General features: G+C 51.9%; 10 protein-coding genes across 10 annotated transcripts; 4 read left to right on the plus strand and 6 right to left on the minus strand.

Annotated features, from left to right (window-relative positions):
• Positions 1–912: 912 nt before the first annotated feature.
• Positions 913–3,024, plus strand: Z520_05130 (uncharacterized protein; the record flags this gene model as incomplete). Its single annotated transcript, XM_016775634.1, has 1 exon — positions 913–3,024. The coding sequence occupies one exon, from the start codon at positions 913–915 to the stop codon at positions 3,022–3,024; it is 2,112 nt and encodes a 703-aa protein (XP_016633677.1).
• A 578-nt stretch (positions 3,025–3,602) lies between these two features.
• Positions 3,603–4,553, minus strand: Z520_05131 (uncharacterized protein; the record flags this gene model as incomplete). The annotated part of the gene is made up of 2 exons (XM_016775635.1): positions 3,603–4,336; positions 4,415–4,553. 2 exons carry the CDS (start codon positions 4,551–4,553, stop codon positions 3,603–3,605), a joined length of 873 nt encoding a protein of 290 aa, XP_016633678.1.
• A 1,072-nt stretch (positions 4,554–5,625) lies between these two features.
• Z520_05132 (uncharacterized protein) lies at positions 5,626–6,741 on the plus strand (the record flags this gene model as incomplete). Its single annotated transcript, XM_016775636.1, has 1 exon — positions 5,626–6,741. One exon carries the CDS (start codon positions 5,626–5,628, stop codon positions 6,739–6,741), a length of 1,116 nt encoding a protein of 371 aa, XP_016633679.1.
• A 334-nt stretch (positions 6,742–7,075) lies between these two features.
• Z520_05133 (uncharacterized protein) lies at positions 7,076–8,441 on the minus strand (the record flags this gene model as incomplete). Its single annotated transcript, XM_016775637.1, has 5 exons — positions 7,076–7,353; positions 7,428–8,013; positions 8,094–8,173; positions 8,229–8,298; positions 8,376–8,441. The coding sequence occupies 5 exons, from the start codon at positions 8,439–8,441 to the stop codon at positions 7,076–7,078; spliced, it is 1,080 nt and encodes a 359-aa protein (XP_016633680.1).
• Positions 8,442–9,088: 647 nt separating this feature from the next.
• Positions 9,089–9,586, plus strand: Z520_05134 (uncharacterized protein; the record flags this gene model as incomplete). The annotated part of the gene is made up of 1 exon (XM_016775638.1): positions 9,089–9,586. One exon carries the CDS (start codon positions 9,089–9,091, stop codon positions 9,584–9,586), a length of 498 nt encoding a protein of 165 aa, XP_016633681.1.
• A 454-nt stretch (positions 9,587–10,040) lies between these two features.
• On the minus strand, positions 10,041–11,076 carry Z520_05135 (uncharacterized protein; the record flags this gene model as incomplete). The annotated part of the gene is made up of 2 exons (XM_016775639.1): positions 10,041–10,990; positions 11,052–11,076. The coding sequence occupies 2 exons, from the start codon at positions 11,074–11,076 to the stop codon at positions 10,041–10,043; spliced, it is 975 nt and encodes a 324-aa protein (XP_016633682.1).
• A 908-nt stretch (positions 11,077–11,984) lies between these two features.
• On the minus strand, positions 11,985–13,852 carry Z520_05136 (uncharacterized protein; the record flags this gene model as incomplete). The annotated part of the gene is made up of 4 exons (XM_016775640.1): positions 11,985–12,800; positions 12,857–13,220; positions 13,275–13,516; positions 13,577–13,852. The coding sequence occupies 4 exons, from the start codon at positions 13,850–13,852 to the stop codon at positions 11,985–11,987; spliced, it is 1,698 nt and encodes a 565-aa protein (XP_016633683.1).
• Positions 13,853–14,687: 835 nt separating this feature from the next.
• On the minus strand, positions 14,688–16,020 carry Z520_05137 (uncharacterized protein; the record flags this gene model as incomplete). The annotated part of the gene is made up of 8 exons (XM_016775641.1): positions 14,688–14,726; positions 14,777–14,910; positions 14,969–15,096; positions 15,153–15,435; positions 15,508–15,659; positions 15,711–15,770; positions 15,824–15,872; positions 15,933–16,020. The coding sequence occupies 8 exons, from the start codon at positions 16,018–16,020 to the stop codon at positions 14,688–14,690; spliced, it is 933 nt and encodes a 310-aa protein (XP_016633684.1).
• A 468-nt stretch (positions 16,021–16,488) lies between these two features.
• Z520_05138 (uncharacterized protein) lies at positions 16,489–17,015 on the minus strand (the record flags this gene model as incomplete). Its single annotated transcript, XM_016775642.1, has 2 exons — positions 16,489–16,806; positions 16,911–17,015. The coding sequence occupies 2 exons, from the start codon at positions 17,013–17,015 to the stop codon at positions 16,489–16,491; spliced, it is 423 nt and encodes a 140-aa protein (XP_016633685.1).
• A 1,239-nt stretch (positions 17,016–18,254) lies between these two features.
• Positions 18,255–20,636, plus strand: Z520_05139 (uncharacterized protein; the record flags this gene model as incomplete). Its single annotated transcript, XM_016775643.1, has 1 exon — positions 18,255–20,636. One exon carries the CDS (start codon positions 18,255–18,257, stop codon positions 20,634–20,636), a length of 2,382 nt encoding a protein of 793 aa, XP_016633686.1.
• Positions 20,637–21,078: the final 442 nt, after the last annotated feature.

Raw genomic sequence — 21,078 nt, forward strand, 5'->3', positions numbered from 1 at the left:
GATAAAGTCGCGTTCACCACCTTCTGCGCCAGGACATGATGTCAAACGGTGGGACGAAGCGCGTCTCTTGTCTCTCCGATCTGTGGTCTCCTAAACCGACGATCTCTGCTGCTCCATGATTCAAAGAGGGCGCGGAGACGACAGGCAGTGGGAGTTGGCGGTGATGCTGCTGCTGGTGCTGCTGCGAGGGCTCCTGCGCCCAGGGGAAGAAGAAGGAAGGTGAGGGAAAGCGCGGTCGGTCAAAGTCGATCGAGGCGACTTCTCCCAAACAAACGAAGTGAGACGCCTGGCGCTGTCTGGCCGGCAGAAAGAGAACAAGGGTTAGAGGGGAGAGGATGAAGATTGCTTGTGAGGTGATCAAGCAACTTCTGGGAGACGAGGTCCAAGTTGGAATCTTTCTGAGATGCGCACTCACCCGCAGTTCAACTTTCGGCGGATTTCGCAGTCTGCCGGTGGGCGCTAACCGCGAAGTGCACGAACCACTGCCAGGCTGGCCCGGCTAATCGCCCCCTTCGGGTGTCCTTCTCCAATTCTCGAGGGGAATTAGGTAAGCCTGCTGGGTGCGTCGCCCACCCATCGCCCACCTATCGCCGGTTGAGTGGCCGGGAGTCACCAGCACCAGCCAGTAGTAGCACCCAGCGGTCCTTGTGGTGCCAGTCATTCTCGTGATGATGCCCCCCGCCGTGACTTACCATCGCCATAGTCTTCCTCCCTGCGCTGTCGTCGACTGTTTCAACCTCATTCAAACTACCTCCACCCCTTCACTGGGGGTGATTGTAGTCTGTGTCCATTACATCCATTTGTCACATCTGCTGACGTTTGTCGTCCTGCAATCCCTCATCTTCCTATTGTCGTCGAGGACTCTGGTCTGCTTCACTGCCGGCTTGAGGAGACACTTCACCACCAGCAGCGATGTCATCCAGCGCCACCTCCATTCAGCCCACAAGCAAACTCCCTCCGTCGTCGAATTCGTCCAGTTTCTCACTCGCTCCTCCCGATAACTCCTTCTCCAAGCGTTCCAACAGCTCAGGGAGTTCCGGCGCAGCTGTTGCAACGCGTCAGACTCCGCAGGCGCGCGGGAACCAATTGTTAAAGAAGCAGCACAAGCAACAGAGGAAACCGCGTCTCGTCGATGAGGATGTCCTGCATGAGACTCACGCCATGAAGTCTATCAACTCACGCAAGGGTCAGACCTCCATCACCCACCTGATGAACTTTTCCCTGCCTCCCCGCCCTCAGCACCACTATCAGCATCACTTCAATCATCGACATCAGAGACGCAATCCTACCTGGGGCCTTGGCTCCGGCTATCATGCTGTTGACAAAGCCCGCTATGTCCATGCGAACTATCGTTTCGTCGTCCGTCCTGACCGAGAATACCACGCTCAGACAGTCGACGCAGATGTCTACGTCAGTTGGGATGCCGTCTTGCAAGTGCTGGCTTCGGCCGAGACTCAAGATGCTAGTTGTCCAATCTGCCTGTCCGCTCCAGTCGCTCCACGCATGGCCAAATGCGGCCACATCTTCTGTCTACCATGCCTTATCCGCTATATGCATTCTACGGACGAATTGAATCCTGTTCCCGAAAAGCGGCCGAGGTGGAAAAAATGCCCAATCTGCGAGGATAGTATCTACATATCTGACGCAAGACCGGTCAGATGGATCCAGGGCAACGATGTCAGCATGCTGAGAGAAGGTGGTGACATCCTTCTGAGGCTGCTAAAGCGTGAGCCTGGTACCACACTGGCATTGCCCAGAGACACCGCCGAGAGCACCAATCGCTCTGAGGACATCCCCTGGGTCAATGTGGCTGGGATGATGGAGTACGCTCGTTTCATGAAAGGTGGTGAACAGTATATGGAAGCTCAGCATGACCAGGAGATTGCAGACCTCGACACTCAAGAAAAGGAGGATGAACTGATGTTTGGCGATGATAACACTTGGACCCGGAAAGCTGTCCTGGCTATCGAAGATGCCAAACAGAAGTTGTCCGGCTTGGGTAATCCTCCTGCGGCAGTGCCAACCTCTTCTACAAAGCAACCAGAAATCCCGGAGTCGTGGGATTCGGCCGAACACGACGCCTCTAACTTGACTTCAGCCGTCAAGTTAATGACTCTTGATCAAGGCGTCACAGCCACCAAACCTGCATCAGCACCCTCGAAACATGCCCAAGGGCCTCATCGACCATCGTCTCACCCGTTCTATTTCTACCATGCATTACCAAACTTCTTTCTTTCACCCTTAGACATTCGGATTCTGAAGGCTGCTTTTGGCGACTTTTCCGCGTTTCCTTCGACCATCCTTCCACGGGTAGAGCATATATCAACAGGGCATATCATAGATGACGACCTGCGCAAAAGGGCCAAGTACATGGCTCACTTACCATATGGCTGCGAGGTGACATTTCTGGAATGTGACTGGACAGATGTCATCAGCCCAGTCATTCTAGAGCAGTTTCAGGACGACATTACCAAGCGACGAAAGAGGAACCTGGAAAAGGAAGCAAGAGAAGAGAGAGATAGAATCCGGGCCGAAAAGGAAGAGGAAGATAAGAGATGGGCGGCCGCCCGACGGCCGCGGAGGCCAAGTTCTGTGCCCAAGAGTTTTACCGAGTCAGATTTCCAACCGTTGGTCGAATCAGCCGCTCAGACCAGCTCTTCGCCAGGCGAATCCGGTCTAGCGACCACACCGCCATGGGGCAACATTCGGGCTCAGTCTGCGTTTGCGACATTGGCCACGCCAGGTACTAGTCCTGACGCGCCTCGGACAGTCTGGGGTACAGCGGCAGTCGCACCAACCTCCCCGCCGTTGCTCTCAGCGCCTGAACCTGTCAGCGCACAAGTAGACGACGGCTGGTTGCAAGGATGGGAGCAAGATTTACTTGACGAGGGCGATGCAGTGGCTATGGTCGAGGCTTCTTTGAACAACGGTGGCTCACGCTCTGGCGGTGGAGGCCCTTCAACGAAGAAAGGAAAAAAGAAGAAAATCACACTTATGTCGACGGGCAATCGACGTGGGGCTTAGCAATAACTTGGGATCTGGTATAAACCGTGCCATGTGTTCAGAACTGAGATGTGTCAATGATATGAATGAAAGGAGATGGGAGTGCCAGGCATCCTGTGTGCTTGTAGATAGCGGCGTCCATTCTTGAGTCTAGCCAGAAAGCAAATTTGGGCTGTTGAGCGGAAACCAGGCTCAATGGATTTCGAAATGAGGAAACCATTTGTCTTCCTTGTATGGAGACGGGAAAGACAGACGAAGAAGGCATTCGGTCATGGGTGAGTGCAGGTGGTCGAGAAATACCCCGTATCCGTATTGCTTCAAAGTTTTCTCTTCAAGTGCTGTCTGTATTCCATCTGCAAGGAAAGTCAATGCACCAATTCCATTCTCTGGTGAAAAAGATTGTTTTCCCATCCCAGCGTTCTCAGTACATTTATGCCTTATCCATCGTTACATTCTTGGTTCTTGCACTTGCACTTTCTTTGATCCCATAGGCTGCTATGGGTCGTCTCTTCCCAAAGTCCGTCAGCATCTTCGATTCAATGCATTCATGTCCTATCCGTAGGGATCCCATTTTTCTTCCATAGGACCAGTCTAAAAATCTAGACATCAATTGCGTCCACAACAACGCCCTTGACCCACTCGTATCCCATGACGCGGGCGACCTCTTGGGCCGTCTCGTGGCTGACCAGGGCGCTCACGAGGTACAGGCTAGCGTCGATGCCGCTGATGGTGCCGCCGCTGGTGATGACACGCATGCCGCCCAGCTTCATGCTCTGGCGACGCACCAGGTTCTCGTGCTTCAGGTTGCTCTCCCGCCTGGCCAGTGACCCTTTGCGGGCGTTGCTGCCCTTACGGTTCTTCTTGAACACGTAGGGGTTTTCGTCGAGGTTCTCGCCCAGGTCGAAGCGGGCGTTGTTGACCACATAGCGCTCCTCCATGACGTCGGTGCGCTCGCCCATGTCCCTGGCGGCGGCGTCCTGGCACTCCTTTTCCAATTTGATGTAGAAGTCCGGGTGTGTGGTGCCCGCCAATCCTTGCAAAAGGCCCTGGCTCGCCAGGAAGAGCGCCGCCGTGTCCACGGCCAGCACGGTCCGTTCTCTACCTGGGTCGGCGGTCTGGGCGTCGGCGAAGGCCTTGATGATCTGTGTGGGCTCGGCCTTGTCCTTGAGGACTTGCATGCATTTTTCCTTGCCTCCTGGGACGACCAGGACGTCGAATTCCCGCAGGCGTTTGTGTGCTTCTTTGAATGAGACGTGCGCCGTCAATGTGACCCCCTGGGCGGTCAGGACGTGTTCCTGCGCGGCGGCGAAGGTGACGTCGAATGCTTTGCTTTCTGCACGGTGCTCGTGTGTCAGCTCGTGTGACCGCGCGGGGCTTGAGGGAAGGAAGGGGGAGAAAGTGTTCTACACACCTGGGTCAGTGGGATTGTATTGGGCATGGGTGAGAACTTCAAGCGGGCCGGCAAAGTCAAGGAGGTCCATGCCATCGTGCATGGTGAAGAGGACCTGGATGGGCTCGTTGGTCTCGTTGGTGTCCTGAATCGCACTCATCTTGCCGGCTGCTGGTGGGTATATGTTTGGGTGGGGAAGTAGAGAAGGAGAGATGTGCCTTGAGTAGATGAAGAGTGTTATAGAGGTTTGGTTGTGTTTGAGTGGTTGATAGGTCTTTCGTAGGGTCTTTGTGATGGTGTGCTGGCTGGGCTGCGGTGATTGATTGAAGGGAAGGGTGAAGGAAGGACAAAGAGAGTTCGACAGGTGGCCTTCAGGTGACCTTGCCAGAGCAGGTGGTGTGAGTGGCTCGGTGCTTCGTTTCTGCGGAGACCCCACGAATTCCCTCACCAGCCAAAAACGTGGGGTATTGAGAGGCACTAAATGAGGGGCACAAAGCCACCATTCATCACTCGTCACTCATCACCATCCCTCTTTGGCGCCTCCGTCTCTCCTGTCACCATCAATGGATGGCACTACGGGCCACAACAACCATGAAAGGGATGGGCAGATGCTCCAAATGAGCTCTCTGAGCCCTTCTTCAAAGGCAAGCCAACGAACAAGCTTACCTTCCTGCTACCTGGCTTGCCATGTCGAGCAGGGAATGAGCCCTTCCCTACTAGGTATTTGGCCTTTATGAATCTCACGCCGGTACGAGGTAATCTAATCTGGCCTTGGCAACACTCCTCCGCCTATTGATACTACCAGGCATGCGGTCCAGGCTACCAGCCCTCGAACTTGTGGACCTAACTGGCAGCGCAACTATCTAACTCCCGGCAGACGATGATCGAGACAAGAAAGGCTAGACTCATACATGTCTGGGAAAGACTGCTCCATTGGGGTGGCCCGTGGGGATTTCCCCGGCCGAGCCATACTCCGGGCCGTGGGTGAACCGCTCGGCCGGCTAACAAGAGAGATCTGCTGTAGCGTCACTCGGCGAACCTTTGTGTCAAAAGAAAATATGGAGGGCATATATGATAGGTGGTCTACGCAGATGGCTGGTTTGTGCGCTCTAACATTTGTTTGTGTTTTATCCTGCCAAATCACACTTGGACATTCTAGCAGCTATTGACTACACCGTCAGTCAACCGCTTTCCGACTCTATTCTAACTCCTCAAGCAAAACAACCAGAGGAATGGCGCCCACGCTTCACCCGGCCAAGGCTGCTCCTGCGCTAAGCATTCCTGGCGGTGCTTCTGCAAGAGTTTCAATCATTGATACTACCTCCTTCATCCAAGCCCCGGTCGGCCTTTTCATGCATCCACCGATGCCTGGACACGAACATCTCAAAGTCCCAGCGTTCAGCTTCTTGGTCGAGCAGCAAAAGTCCAGCCGGAAAATCCTGTTTGATCTGGGAATGCGAAAGGACTGGCAGAGTCACCCTCCCGCCGTCATGAAACTCATCTCAGGGCCTGGCTGGGCAATGGACGCCAAAAAGAACGTGGCCGAGATTTTGCAAGAAAATGGGACTGATGTCGCCGGCGGCTCGATCGAAGCGGTCATTTGGAGCCATTGGCATTTCGACCACACTGGCGACGTTTCGACCTTCCCTCACAGCACCAAGTTGATCGCAGGGCCGGGATTGAAGGATACTTTCTACCCGGCTTATCCTGACAACAGCGAATCGCCTCTTCTCGAGAGTGACTTTGCGGGTCGCGAGTGCGAAGAAATTGACTTTGCCAAGGGGCCGACACTGAAAATCGGTAATTACAGAGGTATCGACTATTTCGGAGACGGGTCCTTTTATATCCTTGATGCCCCTGGCCATGCTGTTGGGCACGTGGTTGGTCTCGCCCGTGTGACATCAGCTCGAGAGGGTGATCCTGAAGATACCTTCATCTTGATGGGAGCGGACACTGCCCACCATGGTGGAGAATTCAGACCAACTGAATACCTTCCTCTTCCCAAAGACATCTCGCCGTCTCCCTACGTTGCCAAATACTCTTCAGCCTGCCCCGGCCACATCTTTGAGTCGATCCATCCGCACAAGAAGGCAAACGAGCCTTTCTACCACCTTCACGATGAGATCCCACACAACAAACCAGACGCCGACCACTCATGTGAGCTCATGCAGGAGTTCGATGCTGTGGACAATGTTTTCGTCATCATCGCTCATGACGCGACTTTGCTGGATTCACGGGTCGGGATTGAGTGGTATCCACACGGGACCCTGAAGAACTGGAAGGCAAAGGACTGCGACAATAAGGCTCGCTGGTTGTTCTTGCAGGACTTTACACAGGCTTTGGAATGAAGATGATAGCTACCTTTCTGCAGTGTAGGCCACCACAGAATCTAGTTTGACTGCAATCAATGGAGCTGGACGATCATTGCAGCAGATGACTTCCGATAGATATCACGGAGTAGCACACACCGGTAGAGGCGCTGGCGCTACGAATAAACATAGTTGACCTGTTGTCGGGGTATCATCTGGAATCTACAGATGTTCAACTTGATGATCATTAGTCATTTTGTACAGCGGAAGGAGGAAAGTGGCAGGTGAAAGCTCTTTCATAACCTTTGCAGGTCAAAAGAAGGATGCTTTGAGCTTCCAGCAAATTGGCTTTTCCTATTTGATCCCATCCATGTCAATGGCTCTCAAGGCCTTCTGGAATCATGGCAACTCTGCCCTTAATCTTGCCATGGTGGAGATCCTCTAGCAAGGTAGGGAAATGCTTCAGACTTCCCTTAACAACCTGAGGGACGATGACCTTTCTTTTGATTAGGTCAAGACATGCTTCCACGTCCTGGATGGTGCCCGCATAGCTACCTAGGATGTTGAGCTCCCGTCGGACCACAATGGGAGATGTCAACGGCACTTCGGGGCTCAACAGGCCCACGAGAACTACAGTTCCTGAAAGACGAACTATATACGTTTACAGTGTGTCAACTCAATATAATAAATTTAAGGGTTTGCAGTCGGGGAAGAGTAAGACTTACCGCTTAGTATGCCGGCCTTAAATGTGTCGGGCACCACAACAAAGTCAATGACCTTGTCGATCGATATATTGTGGTCTTTGACCCATCCAGGAACATCAGTGGTGCCGGCAGGGACGATATCTTCCGGCTTGACGCCCAATTTCAAAGCCTCGTCCAGCACAGCCTGTCGTTGGTCGACAACCACAGCGCGGGCACCGATATGGAGAACAACTTGGAGAGCATTGAAGCCCAACCCGCCGAGTCCGAAGATCAAAACCGTCTCGTCCTTCTTGACCGCCGCTCGACCGACGACGGTGTGGTAGGCCGTCATGCACGCATCGGTGGCTACAGCGCCTGCAGCCGGATCGACCCCTTCAGGGACCTTGACTGCTGCGATCTCTCGCACCTTGGTGTAGGCGGCGTTAAAGCCATCATCGCCACCTCCGTAGCGCAGGCCTTGCATGCAGATCTGAGAAGCACCGTGAGAGCACTGGTGACAGGTCGATTTCCCACAGCCAGGAACACACATCATAGCCACGACATCGCCAACCTGGAACTTTTTGACGTCCGGCCCCAAAGCAACAATCTTGCCACAGCCCTCATGGCCCTGCCGAGAGGTCGTTAAGAGGATAAAAGCAAGAGCCACGATCAAAAAGCGAGGAGGGGCTATTTGACAGTCTCACTCACATAAGTGAATTTGCTCTTCTTGTTGAGGAACTCCGGTGGAAGAGCCTTCGCCTCCTTCATCGAGTAGTCGCTGTGACACACTAATCACGTTGACTTCAGCACTAGTTGATCAGATGAGAGAAGGTGTACACTTACATCCAGCGGCGAGAACCTGAACGAGGATCTCGTCCCCTTCTGGGGTGGGGACTGGGACTTCCACTCGAACCTATGTGCTTATGCTCAGCGTCGCACACGTCCCATCTTTTAAGTGGATCAAAAAGGTGGCAACTCTGCTCAACTCACCGGCGTGGTGCTCGGGAGATGCTTCTGCCAGGCCAGCATTGTCTTTGGTAAAGTCTCTGTGGCCATGATTTATGAGATCTGTTTTGAAAGATACACTCAAAGTCTAGGAATCGCGATATGTGGATCCTGAAAGAATGTGGTCTGTCTCGGACCAACTCAACTATCAATCATGCGATGCAACTGAGATGCTCTTCGAGACTGCCCGAGCATCAGAAATCATGATTAATAAGACTCCCATAACAACTCCAAAATATGGGGTTGGTATAACGAAAGCACCCTTGGTTTGCAATATCTGTTCGGCCCGTGGGCAAAGGGGCTCACACAGGGGCCAGAGTCGGGCCTACCTGCAGTGGACCAACTTCCGGAGCCTTTCACCCCCTCAATCTTGGGAGCTGATAAGTTTGAGCGGACGTCACGGGATGGTACGCTTCAATAGCCCCATAAGCCAGGTGGAGGCTCTCTGTTGGAACGTCAGTTCTACAACGTCTCCCCATATAGCCGCGGTTTCATGGCGACGGCATTTTGAGATTGCCGTCGGCACAGGGCTCCCGCCGACCAATGAATCGACCATACGAGGACTGAGCGAGTCAATCGCCTCTGTTCAAATACATCATGGGTATACCGTTGAGTATGAAGGGCGTTCCCATTGACAATACTGCAGACACAAAAGTTCCCCCAGTCGATCACAAAAGCCACACCTTCCACCTTCCGCCATGCCTGCCGAGATCAAGACAAGAGACACCAACGAGAAGCCTCCCACATCGGTATTCGTGACCAATGGACGGGCAGGCGCGGCCTCGATCAACGGCAACACGCAGCTGGCCACCTTCGCTGGAGGACAAGTCTATCTCGACCCGGTCCTGATGCGCAAGGACATCACGATGGTCCACGTCAACTTTCAGCCCTGCGCACGCACCCACTGGCACAAACACGAAGGAGGGCAGCTGCTCAAGGTCACTGCCGGCTTGGGATGGGTCTGTGATCAAGGCGAGAAGCCCCGAAGGATCGCGGTCGGCGATATTGTCTGGTGCCCTCCTGGCGGTATCCATTGGCATGGCGCAGACGACGGGAGCTTCATGTCTCACGAGGCCACCTCTTTCGGCGGGCTGGATTGGTACGATCCGGTCACGGATGAGGTGTATGCTGCAAAGAGTGATATCAAACAAGGCGGGTTGAGCGCCCAGTACCCGGGAAGTGGTAAAATCTCTTAGATTGAAAGAATTGCCGGAATATAGATGATAGATCTCAACTCAGCAAGTGACTTTTAAAGATTACATTTCGAGTTTTCGAACTGGTTGACCATTCTTTCGCAATGCTTCTCAAAAGCCGCTTGAACCCTTCAAATCGATTTCTGGTCTCAAGCATCTTTGGATCGACACCGGTCTCATTCGACTATGTATGGATGCAATCTACCATAGGCATCACAAGCGGCCGTATGAGTTTCTCGCTGGTTACCAGATCCTGCACCACACAACAGTACCTTGACTTATGAGAAAAGTCCTCGGGTAGGCCGGTGACAAGAGTATTTTAGTGCTGGTCTTCTTCAAGCAGTAGATGGAGGCACTGAGCATTATTGACATTTTAAGACGTGCCTTTCTTTTTTTGAGTTATCCTGACTGGGTAGTTGAGACTACCAAAAACTTGGAAACAACCGCCAGGATATCTTCATTTCGATTCGGAGAAAGCATCGACTTGGCCATTGATGTGTAGCCAAATGGACGAACAGTCAAGACTAGTCGTCCTAGGATCTTGATCCGCTCTCTCATACTCCTTGAGGGCCATTTCTCCCATGGTCGCGTTGATCCCGACTTCCCGCGCCGCTTTGATGGCAAGGGAAACGTCCTTGACGCACAAGCTAGGTCTGAACCCAGCGCGGAAACCATTGCTCGCGGCACTTTTCGCAACAACGCCCGGCACCGGTGGCGAGAAATTCAAGATCCACGAGTCGCCGCTGGATCCTTTGATGCATCGAAACAGGGTCTCCGGATTCATGCCGTGCCGTATCCCAAACGCCATGCCCTGCGCGGCGGCGGCAAGGTTGCAGAGACCCATGTAGTTGTTGGCAATCTTGCTCACGAGTCCTCCTCCGAGAAAGCCGCAGAAGTTGATCCGTTCAGCCGCGCCCATCCAACCGATCACGGTTTTGATGTGTTGGACGAGCGGATCGTTGTCTGTTGCCGCATTCGGGTATCCGATGAAGAATGACAGCGAACCAGCCTCGGCGCCGCCGACACCCCCGGAGACTGGTGTGTCGATATACCTCCCACGGCCAGCCTCCATGACTGCTTTCCCTACCTCTTGAGCCGTTGCAATACTGATAGTGCTGCACTCTAGGATTAACCGATCTTGATCGGCGCGAGCCGCAATGACCCCAGTCTCAGGATCGAGATAAACCGCTCGGCAATGCTGATCCATCGGCACCATTGAAAGGACGGTTTTGGAAGCTTCCGCAACCTCTTTCGACGACTTTGCAATCCTCACAGGGCCAAGATCCCCAAACTTGTGCACGAAATCTTGACATGACGCGTTGTTGACATCAAAAATGTGGAGTGTGGATGATCGGTCCATCTTGCTGCGAATATTTCCAGCCATGTGAAACCCCATGTTCCCGATGCCTAATCTCTCTGTTAGTTCTGTCGAGGCTTGAATGACGTCCGCACAGAGCGCCACACTTACCGATGAATCCAATATCTGCTGCCATTGTGCCAAGTATACAGATTTAAATCCAAGTATGTTGGTGCAAAAATAGAAGCCGTAGGCATGCCACGCGCTGATGCTAGGATTTCTATATCATTCATGGAAAACAGGTGTGTAATGCATCTCACAAGGAGTGAGTTGGAAGGCATTCAGGTCTGTTTGTGGGTAAGTTGCGTTATTCGGCCTCGTCGTTGGATCCGAATTCGGGCCACAAAGAGCCTCCAGCCTAGTATGACATAGTCTACCGAGTATTCTCCCATGAACGCCAACCGGCCCGACCGGCTCAAGGTTAGTTGTCACGTTTGGAGCCGGATGTTTGAGCTCGCGCGAGCAGAGACGCTAGTTTTCTCCTCGGCCTCCTATGGCAAAGCTGCAAGGTTTCCCATCACGGAAAATCAGGTGTACTTACGAATACGCCAGGATTGCAAGAGCGGTGGAATGTCTGACCCCCGTGATTTAAATGGCCGAAAAAGAAGGCCGGAACAGCTGAACCTGATGGATTTCACTTCCGAGAAAGCTCCCTCGAATAGAGAAAAATACAGTCCCTTGTCGCCTTGGCAGGCTTGAACAATAAACGAAATCCATAATTATCATCTAGATGGTGCTCGAAGAACTCTGTTTGAGACCCTATGCAGAATGAATAGTTTTTCAAACGCCGAAAGGAGGCCTGTGGCCCCTAAACGCTGAAATGACCGAGAATTGGAACTTCAGCGACATTAAGCTTGTTTACGAACCAAGTGACGAGCCCTTGCACTTCTCTTTCTCATGCTATATTTGCTTGCTTTCGTTCTGCATTTTATCCTTTTCTCCCTGATAGTTGCCGATAGACTATTAAGTGAATAAAGAGGCCACGAGAGAAGACCTAGCCCTGTTCACATTCAATCTTGGCGCTTAATAGGGTGGGGAAATGGGCTAATGTTCTATATAGTATGCTAAGTCATTGTCCGGGTTCAGTTCGTACTCTGTGAAGCCCGTGCCCATGAAAGACCAGCGGTTAGCGCTCCAGTATTCAATGTCAAAATCCTCTCCACGTATCTCGCCAATCAGTCTGCGAAACAACAAGGCACTTCCTGCAAATGCGGCAGTGACACGACCATCTGGCACATTCCGTTTAAACCAACTCGTGCAACTATCAGTCCAGATTAGCGTCTTGTGCACTTCGTCTCCATACTTGATAAGCTCATCGACCACTGCGCTTTTGGGGGTAATGGACTTGATGTTTTCAGTGGCAACTTTGCGCAACCACTTCAAGATATAGTCGGCGGTCCAGTTGATCGATTCGAGCAATGAGCCGTGTGCAATGACAGCGTTGGGGCCGAGGAAGATGAAATAGTTGGGCATGTCGCGCGCCGCCACCGAAAGGTACGACTCCGGGTCAATAGCCCACTCCTTGTTCAGATTGACGCCGTTTCGTCCAACCATGTTCCACGAGGGCGTTAGAGAAACGTCAAATCCTGTAGCGCAGGCGATCACGTCGACCTCGAACTCTCGACCATCGGCCGTGATGACGGAATTTTCGGTGGCCTGGACGACCCCGCTGGTCACCAGGTCGACGTTGGGCTTCATGAAAGATTCCAGATAGCCTTCTCCGGGAGTGATGCGACGACAGCCAAGACTCCACTCTGGGATCAGCTTCGCACACAGTTCAGGGTCGTGGTTGAGCTTTTCCGCCATTTGTTTCCGAGCCGCCTCTGTCACTGCCGCGTTTTCCGCCGAACCCTTGGAGAACTGTGACTTACATGTTAGCTATCGTGGTGGGAAGTAGATCTTACTGTTTCACTAACCAATTTGAAAGATGAGTTGATCCCATGAATGATTTTCCGACGATAGTTTCGGTGGAACTCCTTGTCGTCGCGGAATCGAGCCTTGTCCTCTTCCGTGAAGGGCGGGTTTTCGCTGTCATCCTCGCGGCCGAGCAACCTTGCTGGTGAGAGATGAGTGTAGACGTAGTTGGGACTCCTTTGAAAGGCATAAATGGTGGTCCCAGGAAGGCGAGCAAGCGCAGGCACCATTTGAACGCCTGACGATCCGTTTCCAATGACGGCGATCCTCTTGTTGGAATAGTCGTAGTTTTCGTCCCAAGCAGCAGAATGGCATTTGTGGCCCTTGAAGGCACTTAGGCCTTTAACATCCGGCCAACGCCACTTACTAGAAATATTAGAAACACCCCTGACATATGAAATCATCCATGATGAGTCTTACTTTAATACACCTTGACCTGATACCAGAAAGTCGGCGTATTCGACGAATGTCCGGCCGCCGTTTTCGACCGTCACCTGCCATTGTCCGAGATCTTCACGCCAGACAGTTTCTGTAACCTTGTGGTTAAGGTACACATCTCGATCAAGGTTCCACTTCTCGGTCGTTTGTTTCACATAGGCCTGGATGTCCTGTCCCGTTGCGTAGAAATGACTCCAGTCAGGTTTCGGATCAAAGGGAAAGGCCTATTAACACACAGTCAACCCCCCCATCGCGTCGAAAATCCAGAGAAGAGAGAGACGTACATATACATGAGCGGGCACGTCGCACTGTACACCAGGGTAGCGATTCACTAGCCAAGTACCGCCAATGTCACTCCTTGACTCGAAAATCTTGTGCGATATCAGTTGCTGGAACTCTGGATATTGGTGTTGTAGCTTGTGTGCGAAGATCAGGGCCGAGAATCCACACCCGACCGTGATGACCTTGAGCTTCCTGCGGGGGGTGAAGGCTATCCTGGGACATAGAGCTATGTTAGCCTTGCGCGAGGCTGACTCTGCACGGATAGAGTCCTCGCCCATCTCTGATATTGTGGGGGGAATGCCGAATCCCAGAATTGAAGTTTCTCTTGTCAATGATTTGCTGTCACATCTGCACAAGAAGATTGAGCCAATTTAAGTCCCAAAGTTATGTGCCTGAAAGCAGTAGTCCTAGGAATTGCCTTTTATTCAACTTTTCTTTCAGTGCCCCAAATTGGCCCTTCGTTTGCTTTCCCCCTCGATCAGGATCGGATGTACACATCACGCCGCATTTTGGAATCATGTTTCACACCACAATTAGCCAGACCGTGGAGATATGGCTTAGGGCTGCGAGCGCGTCGCCACTTGCTGGTGGCCGATGGGCAACCGGACGGGCCGCGGCGAACAGGTATCGTCACAGAAACTACCTAGGCATGATTGACGGTCCTCGGGGTCTTGACCGTGAAATTTCAGCAGCCGCATGAGAATGGCACTTCATGCCGTTGCATCGAAATTCACGCCCGAGGGGTTTAACAACACGAGATGTCAAGCTGCTCAGAGCATGTCCGGGGATCTGGCCCAAACAAAATGCAGTCCCCAGCGGAGAAGTGAATCTCACCTGCACGCGATCATTAACCTCTAGAAGATGCTCGCGCCAAGGAAACTTTATCCCTGCCTCTCTAATGTTTGGACGGCTTCGAGAGGAACCTGACCGGAACAATGTACGCAAATACAGCTCGGATAGGCCCCAAAGAGAAACGAAATGAACCTCAATATCTTTTTAATGCTATTTCAATGGGAAAGCTGCTACAGCCTTTCCTATTGGCGAGTTCACAACTGCCAGGCATGCAATTTTTCGATGTGGTCACGTTCCAAACAGCAGATTTGCCATTGGTCTTTACCACTGGGTGTTTGTCTTTTGTTTACTAGGGTCGATCTGAGAAGTGACATTAGCTCATGTGCCTCTGAAATATGGGACAACCTTACCTTGGAACGGTGAGTCGCTGCAGCAGCGAGTTTATTCATGTCGTTCAACAATGTCCCCTCCTTGTAGTCGTCGATGTCTATATCAAAAAACCCGTGGGGGGCCATGCTGCGCGGTACGATACCGAACGCACGACCTGAGACACCTTTAATGTATGACTGGGTGGCGTGGCCCCTTAAGGAAGGTATGCTTACCATTGACATTCGGGTCCGACACGATTCTCATGACACAGCGTCCCGCATCGTCGACATCGGCAAACTCGGTCCCCAAAGCATCGAGGAACTGCTTCGCTGTTTCGCTTGTAATGGATGTTCTCACAAACCTGCCAAACCAATCAGTCGCTAAAATCTACCATGAAGTGAGGCAAGAGCTCTGGACCATGGGGCTATATAGTTGGTGCGGGTGCCAAATTCAATTTCTGTCCACCTCAACGACTTCATGATACCTCGAAGGCCGTATTTGGAGGACGTGTACTGTGGCGCACCGGGAAAATCCATGTAGCCTGCGGTGCTTCCTGTGAAGATCAGATTCTGGTCTTGAACTGGACCGCTCGAGCTTTGTTTGCGGAAGTAGAACAAGGCGAGCTTGATTGTGTATAGAGCGCCAACGAGGTTGACGTCGAGGACATTCAGCTTTGGCTGTTCCGGCTCATCAAGGCTGACTGAGTGAGTGGGTTAGCGCGAACCTGTTGTGCAACAAGTTTGGACCCTTCCAGGCTGTTACTCTCACATACGGTCATTGAAGTGGACAGAGTCACCGCCGCTGATGCCTGCGTTGGCGATGACTATATCAATTCTGCCAGCCGGAGATGCCGACAATGTTGCTCTGAACACGGCCAGCTGGTCCGACCAGTGACTAACGTTGCACTTGAAGAACTTGATCCCACTGGACGAGATAAGTATTTCTACTGGTTGGAAAATAGGAGTTCATTCTCACAGCTCCTTCTCCAGAACTTTCCCCCGAGCTTCATCCATGTCTGCGACTGCAACGAATGCTCTGAACCTCGTCAGGTTTCACATCGCTAGCTCCTCATCGACGTTGCTACTTACCCAGCTCTGACGAGATGTCGGACATAAGATTCACCTATTCCGTTGGCGCCTGCGAGAAGTCCCGTTAATCTTGCTGATGCAGAAGCTGCTCGATCAGGTTATAATTCACCTCCAGTGACAATAGCGGTCTTGCCCTTGATGCGACTCTCATCGACAGGAGCGCCGGCATCGACAGGCCCTTTGTAAGTATATGACATGATGAATAGTTTTGATGCGCGGATATATTACGTATTGCAAGTCAATGCCTCAGAAAGGCCAGTCTCAAGTGTTATTATTATGTGGGGTCTGGGGAAATTTATAGACGCTGGGGTTTACAGCGTGGACTCTGGGCTTCCGCTGGGAGCTGCAGATTCCTCGGACCGGAAATCCAATTACACGGCCCAGGAGGGAGCAGAATGGCAAGGAGAAATGGAACATGGCAAATTCAACCTCGGGCGGGTAACTGGCTGCTCAACGGCTGCAATTTTAGATTGTCTTGTTCAGTTGTTCAGCTACCATGGAGAGAGCAGAGAAAACGGCACACATAAAGCTGGTCCGTCATCATCGTATGCTGGGGTGATTACTTGATTTTCCCACCAATGAAGGTGGCGCTACGTCTCTATGGAATGCCTTCTTTGACACAGACCCGCGGTGTAAGATGTAGCGACTGTACACATAGCCAAATGTCATGCTTTTTTGGGATACTCTCCTGATGCCTTTAATTCAGCAAACACTTCGCTTGCAATAATCATAGCATCTCGTCCAGCTGGAACACCACAATAGATCATTGCATGGCGGATAGCTTCACAGACTTTCTCCTCGGAAAATCCATTGTTCACGGCAGCACGGATATGAATGCGCAGCTCGGGACCCCTACCCAGGGCAATCAACATGGCGATATTCATCAGTGACCGCTCCTTCCATTCCAAGCCTGGCCTTGCATAGGCAGCGAAACATGTCTCCCAAATGTACTCCATGCTTGTTTTTGTGAAAATATCGTCCTTCTAATGCACGCCTGTGTTAGTCGTGAGACGTCCTCATGTTCTGGGAGAAAGTTGACTTGGTTGAAGGCTTTTTGGGGTGATATTCGCCTCCTAAGGTCACATACCATATTAGCGAGCACATTGTCAAGGAACTTTTCTCCCAGAAATTCACCGCTGAGCTTTTTGCCGAGAGCTGCTTGTTCTGAAAGTTCGCCAAAGTTTGGTGCCATGTTGAGTAGTTTGCGGGGAAGGCTGCAGACAGTGGGAGACGAATCTGTCCAAGGCTACTTTCCTGTTCAGCAGTTGCTGTACCCTGGGTGATACCTCGAAGGATTTATGTCCCAATAGTACCATGTAATTAGCTCCTTACAAAGCCAAGTGAGATTTTTCAAGGCTTGTCAATTTCGAAATGGGGCTCTTCCTTCACAACCTAAGGTCGATTTGCGAGGCTTGCTGTTACGTAGTTGTCTGGAGCCGGACCCATGAATTAGGCAATTCCGACGGGCCGGGGAATGGGTGAGAGAGCGCAGCTGTAACTCACCCGCGGCATTTCAGTTCTGTATGTCTCGGCGAAGTATAATGCAGTTCTGGAACATGACCAAAAGTTCAAGGATACCATTTGGGCGAGATTGGCGATTGACTTGGCCAGACGTGCTCCCGAGCCCAAGTTATAACTTATACCATCCTAGTGCGTCTACCCTTCAACAAAGATAGAGTGTGATTCCTCGCTCTAGACTGATCATCTAGTTCGTTTCTACACATTCAATCTATTGTAGATCTGAGCGGGCTCTTCTGTCGTATCAACAGTTCAAAACATCCCTATGTGGATGCTGCACGCAACAGTCTGCAACCCATTGAATTTAAGTGAGTTCGACAGAAGCATGTAGTATCGCTCCCGTTCATAGGATAGGTAGGATGCACAATCATCAGATCTGTCGACTCTTCCCAAAGTCACGGATTCATTCCTGTCCACGCCTATAGCTTTCTGCAAGCAGATGTCTATATACTAGCTTTGCTCGGAAAGAGGGTCAAGGAAGTTAATAGCAGCAGCTCAACTGCTCTCCTTAACCACTTGTACTTCTGTTGGTTGTGCTCTGAGCGATCGTCAATGGAAATGGACTGGGCCCTCTTAGAAACACCAATACGAGTTTACAAGCAGCTGGAGTGCACGACTTGGAGACAAGCACGTGGTTGGTGTTTTGAACTTATGCCTCAGTTGCATATCACAATCGACTTCGACCAACATTGTTAAGGCGGCGAGCGAGTCTGCTGCTGGCCTGGTTGCACAAAGACACGACCGACATTACGCCGCCGAGCTCCACACCCCGAACCCTCCAGCTTGCCACGACCTGGAGACCCCGCAATAGGATTGATGGCCTTAAATAACGAGACTCGCCCTACTGTCGCTTGTTCCGAACCCTGACCACAACCACGACTTGATCACACCGTCGCCCGATTGTACGTTCACAATGACGCCCGAAGCCGGAGACCCTCCAGTCCGAACCATCCACCCACCCGGCCAAAGACGGAACGGGATGCTCTGTCCTCCACGTGCACGAGCAGCATGCACTCTTTGCCGAGCACGTAAGATCAGGTGTGATGCGAAAGGCAGTCAACCGTGCACAAATTGCGTCTTCGAAGACGTCCAGTGCATTCTATTGCCGAGGCAGCGTCGCGCCAAAACCCAGAACAGTCACACCAGGCGTCAGACTGCTCTGCCTCCAGGAGGTTCCAGTAACGCTTTAGCCTTATCTGCTGTTCATGGTGCTGACATCGGACCAAATCATAAACAATCGCGGCAACACCCTCCGCCTGACAGCAGCACAGATCACACTCCTCCAAATTCTGATCCCGTTATGGTACAACAGACGTCCGTTAGTCTTGAAAACAAGTCTACTCAAGATAGCGAGGACGATATCGATTGGTATGAGGCTGCAGTGAACAGCGTTCCTCCACAATACTCTCCAAACTCGTCTGCATCTTCAACATTTGATCGGACGTGGCCTACCTCAGGACCATCATCAACTGATTCACCCGTAGCACCGTTTGTTAAGCTCGCCCCCTCTCATATGTCGAGAGCGGATGTGAATTATCTCCATGAGAAAGGAGCTTGTTCTCTTCCCGACGCAGAGCTTCGGGATGCTTTGATCGAGAGTTATATCGACTACATCCATCCATGTTATCCGTTCCTTGACCTGGAATTGTTGGACAAAGCTCTTTGTGGCAACTCAAATCAGCAGTTCAGTCTCCCTGTCCTTCAAGCCATAATGTTTGCGGCGTCATCATGGGTTGATATCAAGTTACTCAGGAGGCGAGGCTTCTTGACCAGGAAGGCTGCGCGGATGACCTTCTATCTGAGAACACGGGTGAGTGTCGCTCCGGTTTGTCAAACGAATTGCCAATTGACGCCCTCCGAGTTGTTGTATGATTTAGATTATGAGAAAGACCCCATGTGCAATATTCAAACCCTCATTCTCCTGTCCCTTTGGTTCGAAGGACCGCCCCAATACAAGGATGGCTGGCACTGGCTGGGCATCGCTCTCTCTCTTGCCAGATCAATTGGGTTGCACCAGGATATCAACAACCAATACCTGACGCCAAAAGCTCGTGCTCTTAGACGGCGCCTGTGGTGGAGTTGCACCATCAGAGACACTTGTGCCTCGATTGCAACGAACCGCGTTCCGCGTATCCGAGACTCCGACTTTCGAGTGGCGCCTCTGACTTTCGATGACTTCGAAATGAATATCCAATCAAGGCCTGACCACCACAATATGAGGGCAAAATCTCTCTATCTGCAGAGGCAACAGGTATCGATATGTATACACACAGCCAGCATCTGCAGAATTATCACCAGAGTGCTTCTCAATGCTTTTCACGAGACACCAACAGGGAATATCGACATTTTGTACTTTCATTCTATCCCTAAACAGCGGGGACCTCACATCGAACCGCGCGAGTTGAGAGGGATCGAAGACCAGTTTCGCCGATGGCTGGAGGGCGCGCCTTCGGAAGTCTTGCACGCCGGCCCGCTGCCTTCGCGATTGGACACGCATGAAAAGGCACTATTCGTGCACCGTGCACTACTCTCGATTCTGTATCACACGGGGTTCGTTCTGATACATCGACAGAGAACCCTTGCATCTGACGGACATGAACCCGACGAACGGAGTACTGCCACTCACGACGAAGGGACACCGCGTGCCATCATTCGAGAAGCTGCCATGCAGGTGAACAAAATCATCATGGACGCTTATGCTGCAGATGTCATGAAGGAAATGCCTCCCACTGTGATAAGCTGCCTCTTCCCAATCAGTCTCAGCCACCTTACCGACATGAGAAGTGAGGACCCCGTGGTGCGCTGTGAAGGACGCCAACGGCTGGAAGAATGCAGACAAGCCATTCGGGAACTTATGGACGGCCATATGGCTGCAGAATGGGCGATTAACTTCTTGAATCATGTTGAGTCTAGGCTTCACTCTGCACTGGATCCGACAAAAAGGGGGTCAGCTGTCGGCTGCGGAAAGGCCCCGTCGAACGGACCAGAAAAGAGGTCCCCGGCTGGATATGATCAGCGTCAGAGATGGGAGCAGCAGATTGGAGCCCAGAGCACCGGAGGTGACTCTGCAATTCACCTTTCGGCTGGCGAAAGGCCAAAGTCCACAGATCTGGGGTCTACAACCTTGGACGAGCAACTTACAACCGAGCACAATCCTTTCTTGTATACCCATACGCCGGCTGGGTTTTCGGACTTGATCTTCCCAGACACGTGGCTGGGCGGGCCAGATGCACAGAACAATGCATCTAGTGGGGCATGGGTTGATAGTGACATTATGTCCATGCCCTTCGCATGAATTGTTACCGAGGAACGGCCGTGGTTCCAATAAAGCAGTGTCTCTATACACTCTAATCTTCAACGCTAGCTTACGCGATCCTGGAACTAGCCACTAGAAGCTGGATTGCCTCCGTGCAAGCTATTTCTTGATTACACTCCACGTATCCCTATTTCATGAATGTGCTGCCTCCTTGGATGTGAGACGGATCTAACAAGCTTCGAGAACAGGCCGAGCTGCATTACCTCGTGTCCACTTTAAATTAATGCCAGACTAATTACTTGGTGCCTGTAGAACAAAGTGGATCTACCGAGTACATGTGTTGCCCGAATACCCGCCGGCCCGCCGGCTCAAGAGATGAGATGGACTTCGAGCTAACGTGCACAGGACACTTTCCATTCTCTGGTCTCAGATCAAGTCAGACGTGGAATTGACGTCCACCAACATTTTCGGACTCTGGGCT

Source organism: Fonsecaea multimorphosa (assembly GCF_000836435.1).
Source record: "Fonsecaea multimorphosa CBS 102226 unplaced genomic scaffold supercont1.8, whole genome shotgun sequence".
Lineage (NCBI taxonomy): Eukaryota > Fungi > Ascomycota > Eurotiomycetes > Chaetothyriales > Herpotrichiellaceae > Fonsecaea > Fonsecaea multimorphosa.